The sequence below is a fragment of the Hevea brasiliensis genome, chromosome 10 (genome assembly GCF_030052815.1).
Source record: "Hevea brasiliensis isolate MT/VB/25A 57/8 chromosome 10, ASM3005281v1, whole genome shotgun sequence".
NCBI classification, from domain to species: Eukaryota; Viridiplantae; Streptophyta; class Magnoliopsida; order Malpighiales; family Euphorbiaceae; genus Hevea; species Hevea brasiliensis.
Window position 1 is genome coordinate 98,049,781 of NC_079502.1, and position 27,566 is coordinate 98,077,346.

Below are 27,566 nucleotides of genomic sequence, written 5' to 3' on the forward strand. Positions count from 1 at the left end.
AATAGAACCGTCTGAGAGGGACTTTTTGATCTTTTTCCGTCCATGGCGACATACTAAATCAAGGAGTATCCCATGTGAAGTATTCTCTGATTTTATTAATGTATACTTAGATTTCATCCCACACACTCTTCATCCTCCCTGCATCTCTAACACCACATTGAGACTTTGAGTTCAACTTAAAAGCTAACTCAGGAGTTAAAAATCCAAAATCTTAACTCTAATAGACTTTAAATATTCAAGCGATATGAGATGCGGCGCCTAAATCAATAAGTAACCATGGCAATACTTAATCTCAAGGCATTACCTTTTTTATATTATTATATAAATTAGATTACAAAGACCGTGTTAAATGAATCATTGATCTATGTATCAAAAAATACTAAATCAATGAATCATTAGCTATAATCTTTCTAATTTGATTTATATAATAATATAAAAGAATAATGTTTGAATATTAGGTATTACTATAGTGATTTATTGATTTCAACACCATATAAATATTATTATATTTATTAGGTTGGAAGGCTCACGATCAATATTGGGTAGCAAACAGATCATTCATACAGAGATTAGAAATGAGCAAGAATGGAATGTATGTATTGATTTGGCTTTAGTATTCCAACTCTACTCAAGAAAATGGGAAGTAAGACAATAAATCTGTGGCCGACAATTTATTGATAAAACTGTAATAGTTATGAACTCAAGCCAAGCCGTACGTATTTTAAATGAAAAAGTTTTTGAGTAAGTCAATGCATCTGCTAACTATTTTAATTGGTTTCACTTTTAATGGCTGACAAACCCTATTCATAGCATTTGCATATGCTGTCATTGTACAATTTAGACTTCTTTTAGCATTAAATCTTAAGTTTGAGAACTCGTGACCTCACAGCCAAAAGGCAACAACTAGGATAATATATTTTCCCTACTTTTAGTTAGGGGTGTATAAATGATTGGTTCGATTTCGAATCGAATCGAATTGATAAAATTAAAAATTAAAAATTTTAAAAATCGAATTAAATTGATTAATGTGAAAAAATTAAATCAAATCAATTTGATAAATATCGATTCGATTCAATTTTAAACTAATCAAACCTAATTTTATAAAATTTTATATTTTCAACATTAAATTTAAATAACAAAAACATAAAAATAAAAAAAAATTAGAAATCAAAGCTAAAAAAATCTTAGGGTTTAGTTTAGTTTTCTTTGATTTTTCTTGATATATATATATATTAATAATTTTGGTTCGATTCCGTTTTTTTAATTTTTTGTGAAAATAACTAAACCGAACCAATTAATGGAAATTATCAAAAATTATAAATCAAACTAAACCGATTAAATTTTAAAATCAAACCGATTGAACCAAATTGACTCAGTTCAATTCAGTTTTTCAATTTAAACCTAAATATGCTCTCCTCTACTTTTAGTTACCTTAATTTTAATTTTTTTTCTCCCCTCTTTGCCCGTAGCCCCAACAATTTAAATTGCTCAAATCGATATTCCAGTAATCTAAAACATTTTTTTGAAAATTATCGATTCATAAAAATATAATTTTTTTATTGGATAAATATCACATTATTATAAATAATTTATAAATCAGTTACTAAAAATCACAGATATTTTATTTTATTTAAAATAAATTAAAATTTTATTTTACAAATTAAAGTTTAGGTACTTTATTGTTATATAATTTTAATAAGGCGTTTGATACGGGATTAATAAAAGTAATTTTTAATCTTATAATTTTTAATCTCTCAATAATATTGTTTAAATATTTAAATAAACTAAGTTAACTTTTCACTTTATTTATATTCATACCCTCTTGAGAGGTTAAATGTTAATTTTAAAGATTAAATAGACATTACTTTGAATGTTAATTTTGAAAGATTAAATACACATTACTCTTACATAGTGCTTGGGACGAGATTAACAAAGCATAGTTATTATTCTTGTAATTTTTAACTTCTCATAAATGTTGAGTGTTAACCTATAGAAACTAACTTTTATCTTCTACTAAATAATCTTAAATTGAAATACGTATAATTTATTCAAAAGGAAACGGCATATGGCAAGTTGCATGTGGAGTCTGGATTGCAATATTGCACCGAATTCCGACCCCAACCATAAATCGGGCTAACCACCCAACATCAAAACCAAAGCTCACAATCGACAAAGAAATAAATATTCACATGCATTTCTCTAGCACCCAACTCATTTGTAACCTTTATTTGTTGTGTCACTTGCATGAGCATTCTTCTCCAGCTATATATAATAGCTTTCAAGTTTACAAGAGTTGAAGCCAAAGTTTATGGGAAGTGAAACTCAAGAAAACATATCGATGGAGCGCTCGAAGCAAGAAGAAGAAGGAATGGCAGAACCTGTGAGTCCAACAGGGCAATACTTCAATAGCTCAGTGCTTTCAATTTGTGTTCTTGGTGTTTTAGAATCAGAAGTTCCGATTGATGACTCGCCTACCATGTCTTTGCTTCAAGATGTTTTCCTCCCTATCAGCCCTCGATTCTCCTCCATCATGGTATCTATGCCCCTTCCTCTCTCTCTCTCTCTCTCTATAGATCTCTGTATATTATATATGTATCCTCATCGTAAAGGAAAATAAATCTCTTAAAGATGTAAAACTTAATAAAGAAATCGATTTTTTCTAATGAATACAAAATTATATTTATTAAATTAATATGTTTATTTATTAATAATTTTATATTAAAAATTACTATATTGCGTCAGAAATAGTATAATGTCACATAAAAAAATATAAAATTTTATATTTTCTATACAAAATTAATAACAAATAAGTATATTAAATAAACTTGATCGAGTAAAATGATGCACTCTTAGAAAAATCAATAAACGAAACACCAACTTGTAAGTCTTGCACGAAGATTGAGAGTTAACTAAAACCCATAAGAGCTCGCATTTATTAGTTCAGGCTTATTCAAAGCCCTTACCTACCAAGATGCAAAATTCTTTCAAATATTTCTAAACGGAAGCTGATGGAATCTTTCACTTTCATTGAAAATTTAAGCTCATAAACACTTCAAAATTTTATTGATCCAATTCTCTGACATTTTAGTTGACACCCTACATGAACAACATTTATATTTTGTACTTATGGAAATTGTTGTTTTTAATTACCCTTCTCAATAAATCATTAATGTTGCTAACTATTGAGGATTATGTAAACAGATCAGTGATAGAAGAGGTGAAAAACAATGGAAGAGAGTTGATGTTAACCTAAAAAACCATGTAAATGTCCCCACTTTCCCTGCTGGATTATCACCAAAGTCTTATGACAATTACTTCAATGGCTATTTATCAAAAATAGCTTTGGAACCTCTTCCTCAAACTCAACCCTTATGGGAAATGCATATCATAAAATACCCTACAAGCAATGCAGCTGGCAATCTCATTTTCAAGCTTCACCATGCTCTTGGAGATGGATTTTCTCTTATGGGAGCTCTTCTTTCTTGTCTCCAAAGGGTAGAAAACCCTTCTCTTCCCTTGACATTTCCTCCTCTTCAACTACGCTCCAAACCTGAAATATTCAAGAGTAAGAAGAGTACGGTGTCTGAAACTTTTAGCTCAATCTTTAATACCATGTCTGATTTCGGATGGAGCCTTCTTAAGAGCAGTGTGGTTGAAGATGTTCAGTCCCCTGTAAGATCTGGGGATGATGGGGTTGAGTTTAAGCCAATTACCATTTCAACAATGACATTCTCTCTTGATCAAATCAAACAAATCAAGACCAGGCTTGGAGTGGTAAGTTAATTAATCCTTTTCTTTTTACTTACATATGAACTGGGTTGCATCTTTTGAATTAATGTTAGACTGGATCATTACATCCATAGACATTTTCATTCTTGAAATTGAGAACTTCAAATTTTAACTATTCATGCATCTTATTGCTTAAGGTTTTCAATTAAGTTAATTACGTGAAAACTACATCAAACAAGATTGATTAGTATAATACATTTGAGATAATTTGAGCCAAACATCTTTATCAGCACTTGTGTACTTCTGACTAGAGGTTTCAGTGTATCAGATTAAAGCTTTTCCCTTAATAAATAGAACTACTACTTATCATTGCTGTGTAGTTGGTTTTGTTGATGAAGTGGGTCCCTAGTCCCTATCAATTTTTTTCTTTTCCTATTAACCATAAATCTTAATTTTCTGAAGATTCCAAACATACAATTCGAGTTTTTTCTTTTTTAATAATTGGCTTATACTTGAAATCTCACGGTACAACTCCAGTGCCACAACTATCATTACCGGTATTGGGCTATTAATTAGTCCATTGGTCAAGTGCCTGTTTAACTGCATTATAACACACAGGTTAAGTTAGCAATAACTCAACCGATGCACATTCTACAGCATTGTTGATGATGTCCATGCTAAGTTTTTCCTTTTGAATGAACATGGTAATTATAACACAGGAGATTAAGAGTTCTTGGGGTAAAAAAGCAACTGTATTAGTCAAATTTTGAATGAACATGATAATTATCCATGGAATCTAATATTTTCATTGTTTATTTTTGCTCTTTGCAGACGATAAATGATGTGATTACTGGGATAATCTTCTATGGGATTCGATTGTACATGCTAGCAGTTAGCAATAACTCAACCAATGCACATTCTACAGCATTGGTGTTGCTCAATACGAGGATCATTGGTAGCTACAAATCGGTAAAGGAAATGGTGAAGCCTAATGCAGAGTCACCATGGGGAAACGAATTTGGATTCCTGCATGTTTCAATGCCTGAATTAACTAAGGCTGCAGTAACTAATCCACTTCTGTTTGTTGAGAAAGCACAGCAAATAATCAAGAGAAAAAGAGGCTCTCTTGCTGTTAACCTCACTGGCAAGCTCCTGGAGGCTGTAAGGAAACTTAGAGGCCCTGAGGTATGTGCATTATGTTTGTGGTTTTATAAAGGATGGGGAGGGAAACAAGGACTTTAACTCGAACTCAAACATGATATCGTGAGCTCTGGAGAGTGTAAGATGCACACAGCTTCATTTAGTTTAGTGGTATTAGAGTCATTTCCTTGATTGTAAATTTTCGAGTATGAATTTCAATCAAAGCCAAATAGGTAAAAAAGAAAACATTACATTCAAAGACTCGTGATGTAAAGACTAGCATGCATCCAATGCAATTTTACCAAGTGATGAACTTATTTTCATAAATTAGAAGTAAGACTTGACCAAGAAACTGATTTGGAGAACAAATTGTTGTTGGAATGGCAGGCAACAGCCAAATACATCCATAGCACACTCAAGAACTCAAGCATGACAATCTCAAATGTTATTGGCCCAGTTGAGAGGATGGCTTTGGCTAATCATCCAGTTAAAGGTTTATACTTTATGGTAGTTGGTGTACCTCAGGTATTTATACATAAATTATTTCTTCCCTTTGCAAATTTTTACACACAAATGGGAAGACCTCTAAGTTTTCGTAACTATAATATTACTACCAGAAATTACTTATCTGAGGCATTTTAAAAAGTTCAAGGATTCAATTGATAAAAATAACAGTTGAAGTCCTTACCTAAAAATTCAAAAAAAAATTGAAAACTTCTAGTATAATGTTTATACAAAAGAAATAGGTTAACTTTCTTTTGATTGTGTTGCAGAGTCTTACCATAACCATGGTGAGCTACACAGGAAAGTTCAGAATTGCTGTGGGAACAGAAAAGGATTTCATAGATCCTCAGAAGTTCAAATCATGCATAGAGAATGCCTTTGAGATGATATTCAAGTCCTCTTGTGAAGCACTTTCAAGGGCAAATTAGTTTAAGAGAGATCACAAATATATATATATATATATATATATATATATATATATATATATATATATATATATATATATATATATATATATATGTTTGTGTGTGTGTGTGTGATAATATGATATGTGGGTGTGTTTTGTAAATCTTCTGTTGTTTCTTTATGTCTTGCTCATATAAAGAAAAGGTGAAATAGGTTTTTTCACATGAAGATTCACCAGGCATTACAATTAATATATGACTCTATAGTCATATACATTATAATTACTATTCTTTGATTTGCCATGAATTGCAATTATTTCAAAAATTCTGCACTGTTGCTAATTTCTTGTGGTATTGGAAACTGGATTTGCCATTTTTTTTAAGGAGATTTTGAGTTCAATTCTTGAAGTGTGGGAGACTCAAGGCAAAAGAAAAAAATGACCTCTGATACAAGGAAAATTTAACTCCATTAGTAATTTTATATATACATATATATAATTTTTTAAAAGTAATTCATCTTTTCTTAATATAATTAAAAATTTAATAAAAAATTATTAGTTTTAGGAATATATAATATGATGAATATAATTTTATAATGTTTGAGTTGTAAATTTAAGAAAATTTTAAAATTCTTAAAAAATATACTAAAAATAATTTTAGATTTTAATAGTTGAAATAAGATTATAGTAGTTGAAAATTAAAAATATTTAGATTTAAATAAAATTAATATTTAATACAATAATTTATTTTTTATAGATAAATTTAAAAATTATAATAATAAAAAAAATACTACATGATAATTTTTTAAGCATGCTTATTGATCTACAATAAAATCTTTTATATATATATATATATATATATATATATATATATATATATATATATATATATTCTTTCAAATTAAGTCTTATAATCTTTTTTAAGGATTTAAGTTTGACCATTTAAATTTTGAGTTTATTTAAGATATTCACTTATTTTGAGTTAAAATATTATTTTTAAAAAAAAGAATTAATTTAGGAGAGCATTTGCTATCCATTATTAATTTAGACTAATCCTATAAATAGATGTCAATCAATTAAATGCTTATATTTGAATGGTTGTAATTTAATTCAACTATTGTTTAGTCAATTCCATGAACAACCTTATTAATTTTCTACAATAATGAGATCTTGTTCAGTCAATTCAATCAACAACCTTAATAATTTTATTCAAAAATAATTTAGAAATATGACTTTTGTACTTAATTTTGTGTTTCTTTTCCCTCTTGAATGAAGATGAGCAATTAAATATAATATCCAAAAATTAAAGAAATTATTTAAATAGTTAAATATCTTACTTGAGTGTATGAAGTTAAAATTCAATTTTTAATATTTCTCCATTCTTTAAAACTTTTTAATATTAAAAGAAACTCCTTAGAAAATTATAGAAAATAAAATATAATTATCTTTGGGTTCAATTTTTTTCTTTTAAAATAACAAAAATCGTCAATCAGATAATCATTATTCTTCCTTCATCTTTAAGGTATAGAAATTGAAGAGATCTCGAGTTTAAGTTTTTTCAATTTCCTATTATAAGATAGTTTATCTTTATAGTGAGAAGGGATACAGCTACCTCCCGATATTAAAAATATTATTACAATTCATTGGTTTTGATTTTAGTTTCATTTCAGTTTGATTTTGATTAAATTGATTTTTTTTTTAAAGGGAAAATTTTAATTTCAGTTTCAAACTGAACCTTCTAGCCTATTTTAAATATGATTTCAATCCATTCAAATTTAACCGGTTTAGTTTCAACCCGAACCCAGTTAAGGCATAAACTACTTCACACCCTTCTCAAAGTATAGACCCAACCTAAAGGATTCGGGTCAGGCGGATCCCAAACCCATGAGACGGTCTAAATCTACGACAATAATCATATTCCCAAGCCCAAAATGGCAAAGCCGATGAAACTGTCAGTGGGCAACCCCAATAGTCTTCGAAAAATAATCAATGCAAAAGTGAACTTGACAGTACATAGGTGGACCTATTATATGCATTGTTGGAAGGGCTATGGCCTCCCAAATTTTGTGATATATAACTCTTTAATTTCTAAAATTTTTATATAATTTTTAAAAAATTTTATTATCATTTTTAATTTAATAATTTCTAATCCCTTAAAATATATAAAATTTTACTTTTAACTCTTGAAATTTTTACATTTTATTATTATTATTATTATTATTTATATTTTAGATATATTAATTATTAAATATAAATTATAATTAATTTGAAGAATTCATAATACGATTTTGTTATGATATTTTATGAGATTCATAATAATAATAAAAGAATTAAGCTGAATAAATTAATATAAATATTATCAATTTTATCTATTACGATAAATTATGAGATTTGAGTAAATAATTAATAATATTTTATTTATTTTTATTTATTATTTTTTAAAAATTATTTTATTTAAAATTATTTATCATTTTAAGAATATTAAGATGCATTGATTAATTTTTTTCAATATCAACCTATCTTTATTAAGTATAATAATTATTTTTATAATTTTTTATAACTCATCTTACCATTTTTTTTCCTCTTTTATTTAGATAAAATAAAAAATAATTTAGTTAAATTAAATATTATTTTATTATAATTTAAAATAAACGATAGATAAAAATTGACAAATAAAAGTAGATAGAATGAATAATTTATTAAAAAATTGATAATTAATTAAATAAAAAAAATTCCATCAAGAAATCTGGACCAAAGTAAATTGAAATTTAACTAATTTCTGGAAAATGTTGAACAACAATAAATAGGCAATTATCAAGAACAACGTTTGATAAGAACATGAAATTAATTTTGTTGTCATTTATTAATTATTAACGACTCGTCAACTGTACTGATGGAAAACCAAAAAAAGAGAAGATAGCCTCTAGTTGGCGTTGCTATCTGGTTATTGTTAAGCAGATGGATGCATATGGGACGTCTCTTTTTAGACTAAAAGCTCAGTCCCACATCTTGATTTCCTTGTGATTTTTCTATTGAAAAAGGCAAATCCCTATTATATATATATATATATATATATATATATATATATATATATATATATATATGAGTCTTGTATATGTAGTCTATTATATAGAAGATTGGTGCTTCAAAATTTCATATTTACTGTGTAAATAACTGATTTTTTAAGATTTTATATCAAATATAAATAGTGCGTGTAAGCGATTTATATGAATTAATATATCTTAATAAAATTATCATAATTTTATAAAAAATGATATGTCATCTTTCTAAATTATATGTATATATATATTTATTTTTAAATAAAAAAAAAGAAACTTTTTTTTTTTCAAGATAAAAAGGACAACAACAAACTTATAAGAACCATCATAAAGAATATTTAATCAATGGAATTAAATAGAAAAGACGTGTCATGCATGCAAAACTTGACTAACAAGCGGGTAAGCTGCTTAATTGCAGTTTCTGTTCATAAACAAGAAGGAGACCTTCTAGAGAGAGAAAGCCAAAGCCAGCCACTTGATGTTCCCTGTTTGACAATGTACATATGTGTATCAGTGAAGCTCCCATATCAATTATTTTACCTGGTGGAAGTTTATGTTCTAAGAAAGTTAGTTGAACCAAACAAGGCAAAAATAATAGCTAGTGCCTGAAGTGAGAAGCATAGAAGTACAGATCTTAATTTTATTTGGTAATAGTTGGAACTCCAAATTGAATTTCTTTCTTTCTTTAAAAGATATAAATAAATGTTGCAACAAGCAGGTGGCAAGTAAGAGGGCGTGTCACGCGTGTAATTGTAAATAGACTTTCATTATTCTATTCAAGGTAGTGAACGATGAATGCTGGTGGATACATCTAATTTCTATTAAAATGTTCTATATAACAAATTAACAATAAATTTACATATTTTTTTATTATTCTAAATTTTATTTTTATATTATGAGTATGTAATTTATTAAATATTTTGATTTAAAATAATAATAAAGCCTTTGAGCTCAACTCAAAAAGTTAATTGTTAAATTGAAAGTTTTCAAAGAATACATAAGTCTGGTGTAGGAGTGAGAAATATTCGGTTTAAACTAAATAAATGGAACCAAACTTCCTTAATTTAATTTGATTTTAAGATAATTCAGTTTAGTTTGATTCGATTTTTAATTTAAGATTTTCAATTATTTCTGTTAGGTTTGATTTTAGAAAAAAAATTAATTTAACCGAAAAGAATCAAATTACTTTCTTGATTTTTAAATTGATTTATTTTTATATAGAATTTAAGAATTATATGTAATTATATATATATATATATATTATTTAATTTCATTGATTAGTAGTTATTAAGTTTAAACTAATATCAAAATCAAATCAAATAACTTGAAAGTCAAGTATAAATTAAAAAATTCATTAAAACTTAAAAACTGATCGATTTAAATTGAACTGAATTAAAATAGAGCGGCTCGGTTCAATTTGATTTTTCATTCATTTTAATTCCATTCGATTTCTAAAATTCGGTTAATTTGATTTTAATGATTCGGTTTAGTTCGATTTGAACCGAATACTCAGCCCTAGTTTGGTGGGCGTTATATATTCAAACGATGTGGGATTTCATTCCACACGCCCTTCACCATTTTTTGCAACCAAGACTCTGTTACCACTTTGAGCGTTTTAGTCCAACTCAAAAGCTAGCTTATAAGTTATAAGTCCTCAAAAGGTATATAAATCTAGTGAGCGTTAGATATTAAGCGATGTGATATTTCATTCCACACAACCTTATTTAATAGATAATAAAAATAATTCAATATAAACTTATAGGATTCTCATTGATGCTTTAATTTAGCATAATTATATCATATTAAATCCATATCTTTGACTTTAATTTTTAGTCCTAATAAAATTATTTTTTTTTTTAAATAGTTACCTAGTATTCCTAGTAGCGATGTGAACCTAATTAAAATTTGAAAATTAATACGAAAGAAACAGATTCTTATTTTTTAAGAATTTTGAGAAACATTAATGTATAATACAATTATCTTTTTAATGAGTTTGACATTTGAGAAATTTTTAGGTGTATACCATTTATAACTTCATTATTTGACTAAATTAATAAAATTATTTTATAATTAAAAAATTATGAATTAAATATATAACTTTTTTATAAGCGATTAAATGTATTATTTAATCTTAATTTTTTTATGTTTTAATTATGTATATTCGTTTGAGATAAAATAAAAAATTTAAATATAAAAATAAAAAAAATAATTTTTTAAAAATTAAATTTAAGAAACGCACACACACATATGATACAGGTTATTCATTAAGATAACTTTGAAAATTAAATTAGATCGACTCTGTTTTCTTAGCTTTCATACTTAAATGTCAAACTCATCATCTAGGTCAATGCAGATTTAAATATGAGGGCCCAAAATTTAACAGGAATGACAATGATTTCCGACTCAATCCAATTCACCTCACATTCAAACTCTGCCCGTCGCCGATGTTATGTGAGGTAAGGATGGAGAGACATTTTTCCGATCTCAAATCCTTGAAATTTATCCTGATAATAATATATTATTTTTTATTTAAAATTAATTTATTTTTATATCTTTATGTAATTAAATAGTAAAATTTTAATATATATTATTAAGATTATATTTAAAACTTAGCATATAATGTAATAAATAAATTTATATTATTTAATGATAAATTAAAATAAAAAAAAACTCCATGAAAAAATTTACCCAGACCCTCATCCTCTGCAGGACAAGGATGAGAGGAGCATTCCCCACCTTATTGCCATCTTTAAAATTTAAGTAGTCATATAATTATATATTATAATTAATAAAAAATTATAAATTACACTATCATCAAACAATATAAGTAAAATATTCATACAAATAGACCAAGGCTTAGATTTTATATGTCGTACAATCCAAAATCATTGGTACACATACTTTCAATTGAGAAGATTTTGCAATATAATTGTTCTAATATTAGATTGATTTTACTTTATCATTTAAGAACCTAACATATATTATAAAATATGATTTGATTTCACTTACCTTCGCTTTAGAGTTTGTGATTCATTTTGCAATAAACTGAAACTAGCAAATTGAGCTTTTATAAAGGAATATATATAAACTTTTTCATGATATTTCAAAAGTGAAAGATCTCATATTCTGACTGTCTTTAGAGTTAAATAATTCATTTGGTTTGCTAATAATGTAAAATTTTAGAGTATCACTTTGTTGCAAACTAAATATCAAATCCTAAAGTGAAAATGAGCAAAATTACAATAAATTTTTTTATAATTTTTTTTTGTTTCATATAAATAAATTTCTTTTTTATATCAATACTTTTTACTTAACGTTTGGCGTCTTTTAATGAAGAGAGGATGAAAAGTTATCATTTACTAACGATATGAAATCTCAAGATATTATTTTATCAAAAAGTGAATCACAGACTCTCAAATGAAAAATGAATGAAACCATTTTTTTTTATAATTTTTTCTAAAAAAATTATCAATTAATCTCTTATAAATTAAGCATATAATAAATACTTTATTTTTAGAATATTCTAAACATAAATTCTCACGTTATAATATTTAATTATTATATTTCATTTATAAAATATTTTTTAGCATAATAATATTTTAACTCTACAAATTTATTATTATTATTATTATTTTTATTATTTTTGTTTTAGAGTTAATGTGTTATATTTATAATATTCCAAACTTTTTATAAAATGGGAGGGGAAGACCCACTTATTTTTAGGTCCATGACTTTAGAATTATATTATAACATATAATTTTTAAAATAAATAAATAAATTGAGGGGCGCCACCCTTGGTCTTCGGTCCACCCCTTCCCATCATGCAACACAGTATAGATAAGATGTTCAGTCTTGCTTTCTTTGGGCAACTGTAAAGAAAGAGAAATAATGGAGATCGAGCAAGAAATAGAAGTTTCAGAACCTGTGAGTCCTACGGGACAATATCTGAGCACTTCTATTTTATCACTTTGTATTATTGGAGTTCTGGAATCTGAAGTTCCCATCGATGACTCTCAAACTATGGCATTGCTCAAGGATGTGTTCCTTCCTATCAATCCTCGTTTCTCTTCTGTTATGGTACTTACTCTCCCCCTCTCTCTCTCTTTTCTTTTTAATTCATATGATATAACACAAAAGAAAAGGAAAATTATTGATTTCCCTGGATTCAAGAGAGAATTTGGTAACAGGTTATAAACAAAAAAGGAGAGAAACGTTGGAAGAAAGTTGAAGTGAGGCTCAAAGATCACGTAAAAGTACCTATATTCCCAGCTGGAAAGTCAAGAAAATTTTATGACGATTGCCTTGACGATTATCTATCAATGATAGCCATGGAAGAGCTACCACAAAGCCAACCATTGTGGGAAATTCACATAATAAAATACCCAACTAGTGAAGCAGAAGGAAATGCAATCTTCAAGCTTCACCACTCGCTCGGCGATGGCTTCTCTCTAATGGGAGCTCTTCTTTCATGTTTAAAAAGGGCTGATAATCCTGCAATGCCCTTGACATTTCCATCTGTTCAGTTGCATAATAATAAGTTGGAGGGAAAAAAGAATAGCATATGCAGAAGCTTGCTAAGTTTTTTCTCTTGGGGGTTGCATACTATATCGGATTTTGGTTCAAGCATTATAAAGAGTAGTTTGGTTGAAGATGATAAATCTCCTATCCGATCTGGGCATCCTGCAGTGGAGTGTCTGCCTGTTTCTGTTGTAACATTGTCTTTCTCTCTTCATCATATCAAACAAATCAGGACCAAGCTTGGAGTGGTAAGTTCATCTACTGCAGTTCTTTTTTCTAACTGTTAGTATACATTTAGTATAAGCTTAAAAACATAGGTTTAAGTGTTAATTACCCTTATTAATCTTCTACCAAAATCCCATAACAAAATTTCATACAGAAGAAAAAAATTTAGACTTATGATTTATTAAGCTTATTAATTAACTTTATATCAAGAGTTTTTTACCAAACAGATGTAACGGAAAAAATAATATACTAAACAAGGGTGAGTTTGAACTTAATTATCAAAAGGCTGAAATTATTCTAAGTTAGAAGATTTAAGGGGGGGACACTAATTATAATAGTGCTTTGAAGACAGGATGTTAATTATAATATCGTTTTGAAGGCAATACGTTAATATATATATATAAAAAGATGTATTTCTAAAGATATGGTACGTGATACTTTTTTTTTTTTAAATTTACCATGTGTCATCTTTCATAAATACTATCTTTTATATTAATTATTATTTAATTTTTTTTCTCTTTTAATTATCATTATTATTTATAATACTACCTTCACATTTATGATTTAAATTATTATTTTATTTAAATTTTAATTTTTAAAAATTAAAACATTTTATAAATAAATGTAATATTTAAAAATTATTTATATTATTTTATAAATATTAAATATTATTTATTTTTTTATTTTCCTTTTAATTATCATTATTATTTATAATGCTATCTTAACATTTATGATTTAAATTATTATTTTATTTAAAATTTGATTTTTAAAAAATTAAGACATTTTATGATTAAATGTAATATTTAAAAATTATTTATATTATTTTTTTATAAATTCATTTATATAAAAATATTATTTACTACATATTTTCTTAATAATAATAATAATAATAATAATAATAATAATAATAATAATAATAATAAGGTCATTGATGGCCACTAGTTTCAAAAAATTGCCTATTAATATGTGATCTCATAATCAATCATAAATATTCTTTTTTATACTAATTATTATTTATTTTTTTATTTCTCTTTTAATTATCATTGTTATTTATAATATTACCTTAACATTTATGATTTAAAATATTATTTATTTAAATTTTAATTTTTAAAAATTAAGACATTTTATAATTAAATATAATATTTAAAAATTATTTATATTATTTTATAAATACTAATTATTATTTAATTTTTTTTTATTTCTTTTTTAATTATCATTATTATTTATAATACTATCTTAACATTTATTATTTAAATTATTTTTTTCTTTAAAATTTAATTTTTAAATTTTATGATTAAATTTAATATTTAAAAGCTATTTATATTATTTTTTATAAATTTATTTATGTAAAAATATTATTTACCACATGTTACCCTTTATTATAATAATAATAATAATAATAATAATAATAATAATAATAATAATAATAATAAAAGGTCATTGATGGCCATTAATTTAAAGAAAATTGACTATTAATTTGTGATCTTATAATCAATTATCATATAATTTAATCAATCTTAAATTATTTCATATATTTAACAAATATTTTTATTATATTATTATATTTTTTATTATTTTTATGATAAAATTTTTATGAAAATTTTTGAGAGACAAAAAGTGTATATATAAAATATTAAAAAAATAAAATAAAAAAATTTAATTTATTTATAATTAGTATGCATTATTTTTTATATTAATAATTTAATATTCTTTTTATTTTACTTTTTTAAAATTAATTAATGCTTATTATTATTATTATTATCATTATAGCCAACTTCTAACAATTTAATTAAAATGATCAAACAAATATGAAGCATTTTACTGTTATAAAAATTGAATTTGAATGTTTATTACCGTTTTTCAATTAAATAATATTTAATTATAAATTAATTTTTATTTAAATGATTTTTATTTGTTTATCTATATATTGTATATCGAGACATTTAATATACACTAAGTATTTTTTTTACCAAATATTTTTATTTTACCTAAATACTTTTAAAAATTTTTTTTATTTATACTATTTTTTATTATTTATTTCAAAGTTATTAGTTATCATTCCTAAAATTTATTTATTTAAATCTATTTAATTAATATTTATTCAATTATTAATTTCTTATAAATTTCTTATTTAATATTTCTTAAACTTTGAATATTTTATTTCATTATAACTACATATTAAATGCAATGATAACTAATATTTTGATTATTCATATTTTATTATTATTAATTTTTAACATGATTATTTTTAAATTTTAATTAAATATTTATATTTTTATGCATAAATTATCTCTCCAGTCTCAATTATATTTTTATATAAAAATAAAATTTCAAAAATAAATTAAAAAGGATTGCATAAAAAATTTAGCTATAAATAAAAATGATTAAAAAAAATTAAAGTTATAGTATTAAAATTATGGAATTTGTTTTTTGAAAAATATTATGTATTTTTAATATTTATTATATTAATAAAAAATATGATATTTTAAAATTTTAATTTTTATGAAATATATTTATTTTATATTATAAATTTATATAAAGTGATAAGCATTTTTGTCAAAAAATTATTTTATAAAAAATATATTTGATTAATAAAAAAGAATTTATACTTTCACATAATATTTTTTAAAAAATAATATAATATAATATTATCTTTAGTTAATAATAATGTTATATATTTTCATTACTATTAAAATCAAATAATTTAATTCATTATTAGCCATTTAATTTTTTTACTATATTAATAGCAAAAAAATATTATATTTATATATTTTTAAAATAATATTATTTTCTCATTAATTTAATATATTTTTTGTAATTGATAAAAAAATAAATATTGATTAACATAAATTATGAGATAAAATATAAAAATTTCACAAAACTTAAATTATTTTTTGAATAAAATATTTTTATTACATTTTAATTGAAATAATCATGAAAACTACAATTAATACATGTATGAAAAGAATTAAATATGTATTTTCATTAATTATATCATAAATTAATTAAAATTTTATTATTATAATAAATAAAAATTTATTAAAATTAAATTAAATAAAAAAAAATTTTAATTTAAAATTAATTTAATATTAATAATAATTTATTTTATTTAAAACATAATTAAAAATTAAATTAAAAAATAAAAATTATAAATTAACTATGCATAGCATAGACATTATGTTAGTTATAATAACATTTAAAATCGAATGATTAAATAAAATTAAAGGAAAGCTGCACGCTACCATAGCCAATATCAAACTTTATTGTTTTATTAATTGTTTTATTTTATATTTTTAAATAAAATATAAATATTATTTTACTAAATAATATTATAATAATTAATATTGTAGACTATAATATTTTTATTATAAAAATTATTTTTTAAATTAAAATTAAATCAATTTTTAATTAATAAAAAAATAAAATATAAAACGTTATTAATTTTGTTTAATAATTACTTTCAGAGAATAATAAATTACTAAATATTTAATTAAATTTTAAATTAAATAAAAAGTTACAATAGAAAATATTGTTAATTTTGTTTTAATAATTATTTCAAAAAAATATTTAATTATTAAATTTAAATTTTATTAATTTTATTACTAATTATAAATAAGTATTATTATTAATTTTTTTCTAATTATTAATTTTACAAAATAATTCATATTATTTCATAATATAATGATTAAATCAAGATTCGACTCCAGTTAAATCTTAACTCTTAAATCTTTTGTCTTCACTAGTTTAATTATTGAATCAATTTTAAAAAATTTATTTGTCTCAATTAATGTGTGCATTTAATCAATATTAATTTTATTACTATATATTTAATTAATTTTAGGCTAAATGAAAAAAAAAACCTTTATGTTAATTATTAATTTTAACTAGGGGTGGCAATAGATCTAGTATTCACGGGTACTCGATTTGAGTAAACTCTAATTGAATAAATTTAGGTAGTATATAATCAGATTTGTGACGAGTTTGAATTTGAAAAATAATATCTGTGATGGGTTTGAATTTAGGTAGGGCGATTTTCGCTAGTACTTCACTTATTATTATCCGTAATTTTAATCAAACCTTTCATTTTTATCAATTTAATCATAAATTTTTCATATTATTTTCAATTTTAGCAATTATACATAATTAAAAATAATTAAACTCATCAATTTACAAATTATTCAAATATTTTCATTTATAGGTCAGTTTTAGCTCATCTATTTAATTTTATTAATTTATGCAATAAATTTAATACTTTTATTATTTTTAACAATTTTTTTGGTAATAAAAATATAATAATTGAATAACATATTTAATATTGAAATCTTAATAATTGAGGAAAATTAATAGTAATGCTTAATTAAAATTAGTAATTTATTTTTTTTGAAATAATTATTAAAATAAAATTAATAACATATAAAATTAATAATTAATTATTTTTTCAAAATAATTATTAAAATAAAATTAACAATATTTTATATTGTAATTTTTATTTAATTTAAAATTTAATTTAATATTTAGTAATTTATTATTTTTGAAAGTAATTATTGAAACAAAATTAATAACATTTTATATTTTAATTTTTTTATTTAATTGCAATTTAATTTAATTTTCAATTAAAAATAATTATTTATAATAAAAATATTATGGTCTGAAATAATAATAATTGTCTAAAATAATAATTATTATAACATTATTTATTAAAATAATATTTATATTTTATTTAAAAATATAAAATAAAATAATTAATAAAAAAAATAAAATTAGACGCTACCACAGAAAATGTCCAATATTTCTTTAATTTTTTTAATTATTTAATTTAATAATTTTTAACTGAAATCAAGTGCACGATATTATGAATAGCGTCTGGCTTAAAACGCCATTATAATTAGCATCTCGTTATCAAAATATTATTATAATTAGTGTCCGACTCTCAAAACTTTCCACAATTTCACTCCTTTTAGTAATTAAGTTCAAACCCACCTTTCTTGATATATTATTTTGTTTATTGCACCTATTTGGTAAAAAGCTCTTATATTTAACTCTGCCTTCTTACATGTTCAAGAATAAAATTCTCTTATTTTATTAATGATGGTAGTTAGCTTTTTAGACCCTTATGTTATTATTAGTTAATTATAATAATTAGTTTTTAATGAAATAATGTTTGTCTCATCATACAATTAAATTAAATTAATGGTCGATTTTTTTTTTAATTTTGAAAATATCTAAAAGACATAAAAATAAAATATAAAAGCTGAAAATAAATATGAAGTGATAAATATTCTTTTGGGCTTTGGTTTGATTGTCAGAAATGTCTTCACCACATTCGCTCTCCAACTATTTATGAGTCTCAGCCATTATTTAAAGCTCAAATTTGATGTCTCAACCACTTGATGATCAGTTCCTATGTCTTTTTTAATGTATCTGATTTATGATTTATTTATTTTTATTATCTTCTAAAAAATATAATATAAAATAAAATTTTCACGATGCATTTAATATATACTCGATCTATTATAATAGCAGCAGTTTAATTTGTTGTTGTCTATTGATAACAGACGATAAATGATGTAATTACGGGGACAATTTTTCTGGCAACTCGATTGTACATGGAAACAGTGAAGCAAGGTTCAGGGAAGGCACGAACAACATCATTGGTGCTGCTAAATACAAGGATGTTTGGAGGCTACAAGTCTGTCCAAGAAATGGTTAAACCTGATGCTGAGGTGCCATGGGGCAACCATTTCGCATTCATGTCTGTGTCCATTCCAAAATTGAGTGCCTCAGATGTTAAAGATCCTCTCCAATTTGTTTGGAAAGCTAGGAAAGTCATCCAAAGAAAGAGAAGTTCTTTTGCCGTTTTCCTCACTGCTAAATACCTTCAGCTTGTCAGGAAATTTAGAGGCCCTGAGGTATGACATATGTACATACATAGAAACTTTTGAACTTTTGTTCACTGATTCTGAGTGTTTGATAAGGAAATGATTTTGCAGGCAGTATCTAAACATCTCCATGGCACATTGAAGAATACAAGCTTGGGAATCACAAATGTGATTGGACCAATGGAACAGATGGCGTTAGCTAATCATCCTGTCAAAGGCTTATACTTTGTGGTCACTGGTGCACCTCAGGTAAACAACTCTGCTCTCTACAAGCATACAGATTTTACTAGGATTTATAAACGACACACATGTTTTTTTATGGAATTGCAGAGTCTGATGACAGGGGTGTTAAGTTACATGGGAAAGCTTAGGGTTGCTGCTCTAGTAGAAAAGGACTTCATAGATCCACAGAACTTCAAATTTCATATGCAGAATGCTTTTGACATGATATTCAAGGCTGCATTTGGCGCTTCTCCTTCACCAGCCAATTAAAACAAGACGCATAGTTTCTGTACCAAACTTTCCTTTCCTGTTCTTAATTCCCTCCCAATCACAGATAAATATCCGGTATATCATGTATTCATATTCAAGATACATGTGTAAGACCCATATATTTAATGAGTGGATTCCATTACTTGAATCCATGATAATTTGAAAATTTTTTTTTATCATATATGAATATGACAGATATCAAATACTAAATATGATAGATATGATAACTGCAAATAATTGTTTCGCTGCCAAAATTTATATAAATTTGTAATATAATGTTATTATTTTATAATTTAATTAATTGAATTTGCAAATTCTTTAGTTTAAATTTTATTATTTTGATTTTTATTGAATGGAGGAGATTAATTAGTTTATAATATATAAAATTAATATTAGAAATGCTTAATAAAACGGATTCGAACTAAAAAAATAAAAAATTAAATTGAAAATTTTCAGTTTAATTCGGTTACATCTCCTGTTGGATTCGGCTCAATTTTTTATAATTAATAAATTTAATTTTTTAATTATTGGGTTGAAATCGACCGAATGCTTATCCTAATTGGTACACAAGAAATGGTGGGCTGGGCTACATAATGAGGCCAATCAGTTCCACGTGAGGCTCAAACTCATTTCTCTTCGCAGTCCAATTAAGACAAGCAAAACCCCCTCAAAACCTCAGGCCCCGGTATAGGGTTTTCCCTCGTCTCCGATCTCATTTCCACCTCCGCCATGGCCCGATTCTCTAGAGGATCCGCTACATCGCGTCTCCTCTTCTCCCTCTATTCTTCCACCGCGAAAACGACAGCGACAGCTCCAGCTCCGCCGTCTCATTCCCCGACCGCTGCCCTGCTCCTCGGCAACTTCAGCCTCCGCCAATTCTCCAACGTCGCTCGCGCCAAGGAAGAGGAGCCATGGTGGAAGGAGTCCATGGAACGCCTGCGGAACATTGGAATCTCTGCTCACATCGACTCCGGAAAGACCACTCTCACTGAGCGCATCCTCTACTACACCGGCCGTATCCATGAGATCCACGAGGTCCGCGGCCGCGATGGAGTCGGCGCTAAGATGGATTCTATGGACTTAGAAAGAGAAAAGGGCATCACCATCCAGTCCGCCGCCACATATTGTACTTGGAATGGCTATCAGGTAGTTGAGAATTCCCTCACTCATCCAATTAATGCAGTCTTAATTCTTCGAGTGAATGAAATGATTTGGTTTGAAATGGTTTAGATAAATATAATTGATACACCGGGGCACGTAGATTTTACCATAGAGGTGGAGAGGGCTTTGCGAGTGCTGGATGGTGCAATTCTTGTGCTTTGTAGTGTGGGTGGAGTGCAGAGTCAGTCTATAACGGTGGATAGGCAAATGAGGAGATATCAGGTCCCTAGACTTGCCTTTATTAACAAACTTGATCGAATGGGAGCTGATCCGTGGAAGGTTCTCAACCAGGTGATGCTATTTTCTTTTTAAATTATTCAAATGGATGTGTTAATTTACTTGGTTGAATTTATTAACAGAAGAAAAATGTAATATTATTTTTTGTTATTTTTAGTTGCTTTGTGCTTTTATTCTTGAATTTTATTTTGCAAAAATGTCATTTTCTGTTCACATTTTTTAGCCTTGCAAGTTGCAATGATGTTATCCTATTGTAATTGTTTGTTCTATATCTCAGGCAAGGTCTAAACTGAGGCATCACAGTGCAGCTATTCAAGTTCCAATTGGCTTGGAGGATGATTTTCAAGGCCTTATTGATCTTGTGAAGTTGAAAGCTTATTATTTCCATGGTTCCAATGGGTGAATTGCAATTTATCGTTTTTGTCTAGTTTCTATGGAGCAGGCCTTGTACTGCTTTATTTTCCTTTTTGCTTATCTGTTTTATTACCTGTTGCAGTGAAAAAGTTGTTACTGAGGAAGTGCCTGCTCATATGGAGGCCATAGTTGCTGAAAAACGACGTGAACTTATAGAAGTTGTTTCTGAAGTTGACGATAAACTTGCTGATGCTTTTCTTGCAGATGAGCCTATTTCATCATCAGATCTTGAGGTATGTCAAAAGGGCAAAAATGGGTTTTCATTTCATGTATTTCTCCATGTGTTAAAAGGAACATTACGCTGGCTAATGGCCTAATGATAGTGTTTATTTGACTGTTTGCAGTAGCTATTGCTTATTTTACTACTGTGTGCCATTGTTTTCATCCTATGTGCTACCACATATTTAGTGTTTTTTGCTCTTTGTTAGTGTCTATATTGTACTTCTTACTTGCTTTTCACAAGAATTTAAATAGCAAGTATGCATAATTGCTGTGGTCTTGAAATGTAGAGTTCATTTGTCTTGTTGAGTAGGAGGCAATTCGCAGGGCTACTGTAGCAAGGAAATTTATTCCAGTATTCATGGGAAGTGCATTCAAGAACAAGGTAGTTTATTTTCTTGCATCTCTGAATCAGTTGTGTATTGTCAGTGGTAACCGTTAATCTTATCTGTCTATTAATTATACTCTTCATATCTGTCATTTTTACTGCAGGGAGTTCAACCACTTCTGGATGGTGTGCTTAGTTATTTGCCTTGTCCTACTGAAGTTAGTAACTTTGCTCTTGACCAATCTAAGAATGAAGATAAGGTATTTAGTTGAACAATTTTATCATGATTTCTGTTTATATTATTTGTCTTTCAAAAATCTGATTAAATGAGGTGTAGGTCTTGTTGGCTGGAAATCCAGATGGACGACTTGTGGCATTGGCTTTTAAATTAGAGGAAGGGCGTTTTGGTCAATTGACATTTCTAAGGTGTGACTTAAAGTTGGTTTAGTTTTATTTTGAGTCTTTTCCATTTTTGCATGGGTATATTCTTATGTATCATTTGTCTATGCTAGAACATGTGTAATTGTCCACTTAAACATTTTTTTTTTATTATTTTTTTTAATTTCTTGTGAAGAATCTATGAGGGTGTCATTCGCAAGGGTGATTTTATAGTGAACATAAACACAGGCAAGAAGATTAAGGTGAGTTCAGGTCTTCAGGATTCAGTTGGGTGTTAGTTTTTTTTTTTTTTTTTTTTTTTTGTATTTATTTTCTTTTTGTGATATTGTGAGCCTGAGGTCTTTCCCTATAACGGTGGCTAAGTGAGTCTCTCAGACCTGTAAGCATAGGCGCTTATAATTCTAATTGTTTAATTAATGACACCGTAGATTCTACATTCCTATAAGCAAGCATATATGTTGTCTGTTTGTTGTGGACCAGTGTTCTATATGATATTAGCTGGCCTGTTAGATTTTGAAAAATTTTAAAATTTTATTTGTCAATTAATTGGAATTTTTTTTGCTATGTCATATGGTACACTATTTAAACATGTGACCAGGTTTCTGAGTCCTAGTAGCTTGATAATGTTCTAATAACATTTTTGGTATAGGTTCCTCGCTTGGTTCGGATGCATTCTAATGAAATGGAGGTATTTCACTTAATATTTCTCTTAGTTCTTTGTGCAATTGAAATTTTGGATCTTCATAAATTTGACTATGAATAAAGTATTATCTTTACATGTCTTTAGAGAGGCTAATTGTTTTAAATTCATTTAAAGTTCTCTTATCTGTTCTTGGGGAATTTTTATGCTATAGGACATTCAAGAGGCACATGCTGGGCAAATTGTTGCTGTATTTGGAGTGGATTGTGCTTCAGGTCTAACTCCCTCCTTCACATGTGTGCATAGAAATGTTAGTCTTATTTTATAGTTGTCTAAGGGGAATAAGCATAAAGTGAGAAGTCACAAGTAAAATATAATTGGAAAATGCAAGAATAGGCATTGATAGTGTAGCTGCAAAAAGTTTTATGGGACAACTATGGAGTGAAAATAGTTGAGATGGGCATTGATTATTATTCTTTCTTCCTATATTATACATCTTGGTCTCCAGTTAAATTTCTTATATTTCCTATTTTTGAATCTTGTTTTAATTAAATATTTTATTGGATCAACAGGAGATACTTTTACAGATGGATCTATTAGATACACTATGACATCCATGAATGTTCCTGAGCCAGTTATGTCATTAGCTGTTCAACCTGTTTCAAAAGACTCTGGAGGACAAGTGAGTACTTTTGAAGGAAATGCATGTTTCCCTTGTTTTGCATTGCTACCAATTAATCTATGCATTATTTTATATTCCTTTTCCAGTTTTCGAAAGCTTTGAATCGTTTTCAGAAAGAGGATCCTACTTTCCGTGTTGGTTTGGATCCTGAGAGTGGGCAGGTTTGTACTTGAGATCAGTTTCTTCTTTATTGGTTTCTTAATCATACAGTTAGTCATTGGTGTAATGTCCTGATGTCTTTGACAGACAATTATTTCTGGGATGGGAGAGTTGCATCTGGACATATATGTGGAGCGCATTCGGAGAGAGTACAAGGTATCTGCCTCTTATGACTGGAAATAGGGTTTCCCTTTAGTAACGTTATACTGATTGAAAAGTACTTTCTATGTATTCTCTCCATAACTTCTCCTTGAACAGGTTGATGCAACTGTTGGGAAACCTCGTGTTAACTTTAGAGAAACTGTTACTCAGCGTGCAGAATTTGATTATTTACATAAGAAGCAAACTGGAGGACAAGGCCAATATGGAAGAGTAATTGGGTAAGCAAATATGATTTTCTTCTGGGGTTTATCATAATTGAGCTAGTTCAGAAAACCCCTGTATGGAAATCCAGTTGCCAAGAGCTATGCATCTAAATTCAATTTCCCCTGTTTATTTCATTGTTTTTATGTTGTTTTTGGTGCATCTTCCTCTCTATGCATCTGTGGGAGAAGAGGTAGGATTTTTTTGTTTTTGGTGAGGGGTGGGCTGTGGGCATATTGCTACCTTGTAGGAATTCCATTCTCATGAAATCTCAACTTTTATTTTTCATCTGAATTGTGTATTGTTGTGGAGTTACTATTGATTATGGTTTATATTCCACATCTCATGCAATTAGTATAACATTTGGCATGATCAAAGCGCCCAAAGGGCGCTTGATAAAAAGCATTTGTTACTGATTAATTATCTCAAAAAATACAAAGACTGCTAAATTTAGATTAACAATTTAAATGGAGTATTAATTATAATTAGTTATTTCTTAAAAATGACAAACTTAATTAAATCTACTACGAGTTATGTGTATCAATTATATTTTTGAAAAAAAAAAACTATCAAATGACCTGCGGAAAAGAAATTTTGAAGAACAATATGATGCAATATTTCTGTTTTTAATTAAAAAAAAAAAAAAAAACCTCTCATTCTCTTTTTCCTAGAAATTAAAATTTGTGTTATCTATACTGTTATGGTAATATTAATTAATTATTACTTTGTGCTTGTTATGGTTAACAAGGTTTGTATATGCTGTTGCCTTCGTATGTTTGGTTTTCATTTTTCAAAACCTTTATTACTGTAAACTGAAGAATTTTAAAGATCGGTTTGTTGTGACATCAAGTAGATTAAGTAGATTTATATGTTGTTATGATGGATTTTTTTTTCCACTCCATGGATTTTTTGTTTTTCTTTTTTTTTTTTTTAACTTGTATTTCCTTGTGGGCAGGTTTATTGAGCCACTTCCAGCAGACTCGCCTACCAAATTCCTGTTCGAGAACATGATGGTTGGACAAGCTATACCATCAGGTTTTATTCCTGCAATTGAAAAGGGCTTTAAAGAAGCTGCCAATTCGTGAGTTCTCTTTGCTGTCTAATAGAGATAATAAGTGATAACTGAATACAAATTTGTCATTGCATACACCGTGGCATCTACTTTTATCCTATTTTTCAATTCTTGTATCCTGTTATTGTATGTCACTAGAAAAATGTACACTTGAAGAAAATGAAAAAGATACTCTAATTCAAAAGGCATATTATGGTACTATTGAAATATAATAGAAGCAACCTATTGATCCAATGAATTGCTAGATAGGCAAGGATACTTCAAAATGATTTCTAAGTTGGATAATATACCCAGTTAATCTGATTTACTTGTCATACCAGATTGATAGATGTAGTTGCATACATGGTGATAAGATGCTTATCAGACAGGTTATGTGTATAATTTGGTTCTTAGTGTGTTAGCTGCCTACCTAAAATGCATGTAAAATATGCACCTGGTGATCTGATGATTGTCAGATGGGTTATGTGTATTATCTGGTTCTTAGTGTATTTGTGATTATATACCTGATTCATGTGAGTACAGATAATACAACTACGGTTTTGTTGGCTTTGATGTACAGAGGCTCTTTAATTGGGCATCCAGTCGAAAATGTTCGTATTGTTTTAACAGATGGTGCTTCCCATGCCGTGGATTCTAGTGAACTTGCATTTAAATTAGCATCAATATATGCTTTTAGACAGGTCCTCCTCATATCCTAATGTTTATGGGGTGAATTTTTATGTAGAATTGCCTATCTTTTGAGGTTAGGCCTGATCTTCCTTCTTTCTTTGTCTCTCTTCTTAATCAGTGCTATGCAGCTGCAAAGCCCGTTATACTGGAACCTATAATGCTGGTGGAACTGAAAGCACCAACAGAATTTCAGGGTACTGTAGCTGGTGATATTAACAAGTGAGTGCTTTTATTTATTTTTTTATTTTTCTTTGTAATAAGTTATTGAGGAAGCTTCTTCTTTTCTGAAACTTAGCATGTTTCTGTATTTGGTGCCATAGGAGGAAAGGTGTGATAGTTGGAAATGACCAGGATGGTGATGACTCTGTAATAACTGCCCATGTAAGCATAGCTTATCTCTTTACCAAAATTATATATGTGGAATTTGATGGCATTGCTCCCAAACGGTGAAAGGGAAAAAAATTTGATGGAATTTTACTACAAACATGAAATGATTGGTCATGTTTATATCACATGCTGATTATCTAACTTTGGGACATAAAACTGTTAAACTGACCTTATGGATTATGTCATTCTCTAATTTACTTCAGGTTCCCCTAAACAATATGTTTGGGTACTCGACATCCCTTCGTTCCATGACACAGGTATGCATATGGCAGAAACTCCAATGATGAGTGCAAAATGTTTCAATGCTCAATATCTCTATCAGTAGGATTTGATAATCCATGTATTTGTGCAGGGTAAAGGTGAATTCACAATGGAATACAAAGAGCATTCGCCTGTTTCACAAGATGTGCAGATGCAATTGGTGAACACCTACAAGGCCACCAAGGCTGCTGAATAGATGGGAATTTTGTTAAAGCTGATGCCCCCTACACAAGTCAAATTTTTTCACTGAAAGATGCTATAATTTTTTCATACATATATAATCTTTGCGTGATAAAAACGTGAGAAATATTTATTTTTTATTCAGTAGCCAATGGGTCAATAGCAAGGATGAGATTCCAATAGAGATGGGATTAAAGGATATTTTTTAAATGCAAATGTCACATTGTAATTGTAATAATTATTACATCACCTCGAAAGTTAGTTTTGCAGATTGTTGACTAAAACATCTGTTTTCAGCTTGAAACTGGACAATTTCTTTGCTGTTATGAATTTGAAGGAGATGATTACGTCCTTCTTCTCATGCTGTTTTCTTAGTATATGCGCTTGCGAGCTTCACCCTTTCTTCAGGCTGCTGCTGCAATTTTGTGTGCTTAATTTCAACCCTA

General features: G+C 27.2%; 3 protein-coding genes across 3 annotated transcripts; all 3 read left to right on the plus strand.

Moving 5' to 3' along the window:
- Positions 1–2,198: 2,198 nt before the first annotated feature.
- LOC110668191 (wax ester synthase/diacylglycerol acyltransferase 11) lies at positions 2,199–5,832 on the plus strand. The gene is made up of 5 exons (XM_021829342.2): positions 2,199–2,533; positions 3,202–3,774; positions 4,561–4,914; positions 5,257–5,394; positions 5,643–5,832. Exons 1-5 carry the CDS (start codon positions 2,309–2,311, stop codon positions 5,799–5,801), a joined length of 1,449 nt encoding a protein of 482 aa, XP_021685034.2. The 5' UTR covers positions 2,199–2,308; the 3' UTR covers positions 5,802–5,832.
- A 6,780-nt stretch (positions 5,833–12,612) lies between these two features.
- On the plus strand, positions 12,613–20,130 carry LOC110668201 (wax ester synthase/diacylglycerol acyltransferase 4). Its single transcript, XM_021829351.2, has 5 exons — positions 12,613–12,912; positions 13,023–13,601; positions 19,134–19,487; positions 19,569–19,706; positions 19,788–20,130. Exons 1-5 carry the CDS (start codon positions 12,724–12,726, stop codon positions 19,947–19,949), a joined length of 1,422 nt encoding a protein of 473 aa, XP_021685043.2. The 5' UTR covers positions 12,613–12,723; the 3' UTR covers positions 19,950–20,130.
- Positions 20,131–20,595: 465 nt separating this feature from the next.
- Positions 20,596–27,391, plus strand: LOC110668219 (elongation factor G-1, mitochondrial). Its single transcript, XM_021829371.2, has 20 exons — positions 20,596–21,095; positions 21,180–21,401; positions 21,625–21,746; positions 21,844–21,994; positions 22,294–22,365; positions 22,473–22,568; positions 22,646–22,734; positions 22,883–22,949; positions 23,357–23,395; positions 23,562–23,622; positions 23,920–24,029; positions 24,116–24,190; positions 24,276–24,344; positions 24,447–24,568; positions 25,507–25,632; positions 26,183–26,303; positions 26,411–26,511; positions 26,613–26,673; positions 26,883–26,936; positions 27,032–27,391. The coding sequence occupies exons 1-20, from the start codon at positions 20,679–20,681 to the stop codon at positions 27,134–27,136; spliced, it is 2,280 nt and encodes a 759-aa protein (XP_021685063.2). The 5' UTR covers positions 20,596–20,678; the 3' UTR covers positions 27,137–27,391.
- Positions 27,392–27,566: the final 175 nt, after the last annotated feature.

What these genes read in the sequence shown, in the direction of transcription:
- LOC110668219 (XM_021829371.2), top strand. Translation starts at nt 20,679, where the DNA reads ATGGCCCGATTCTCTAGAGGATCCGCTACATCGCGTCTCCTCTTCTCC. An exon ending in CGTGGAAGGTTCTCAACCAG is followed by an intron (nt 21,402 to 21,624) that starts GTGATGCTATTT and finishes TCTATATCTCAG; the next exon opens with GCAAGGTCTAAACTGAGGCA. An exon ending in ACACAGGCAAGAAGATTAAG is followed by an intron (nt 22,950 to 23,356) that starts GTGAGTTCAGGT and finishes TTTTTGGTATAG; the next exon opens with GTTCCTCGCTTGGTTCGGAT.
- LOC110668191 (XM_021829342.2), top strand. Translation starts at nt 2,309, where the DNA reads ATGGGAAGTGAAACTCAAGAAAACATATCGATGGAGCGCTCGAAGCAA. An exon ending in TCAAGACCAGGCTTGGAGTG is followed by an intron (nt 3,775 to 4,560) that starts GTAAGTTAATTA and finishes TGCTCTTTGCAG; the next exon opens with ACGATAAATGATGTGATTAC. An exon ending in TGGTAGTTGGTGTACCTCAG is followed by an intron (nt 5,395 to 5,642) that starts GTATTTATACAT and finishes ATTGTGTTGCAG; the next exon opens with AGTCTTACCATAACCATGGT.
- LOC110668201 (XM_021829351.2), top strand. Translation starts at nt 12,724, where the DNA reads ATGGAGATCGAGCAAGAAATAGAAGTTTCAGAACCTGTGAGTCCTACG. An exon ending in TCAGGACCAAGCTTGGAGTG is followed by an intron (nt 13,602 to 19,133) that starts GTAAGTTCATCT and finishes TATTGATAACAG; the next exon opens with ACGATAAATGATGTAATTAC. An exon ending in GGAAATTTAGAGGCCCTGAG is followed by an intron (nt 19,488 to 19,568) that starts GTATGACATATG and finishes ATGATTTTGCAG; the next exon opens with GCAGTATCTAAACATCTCCA.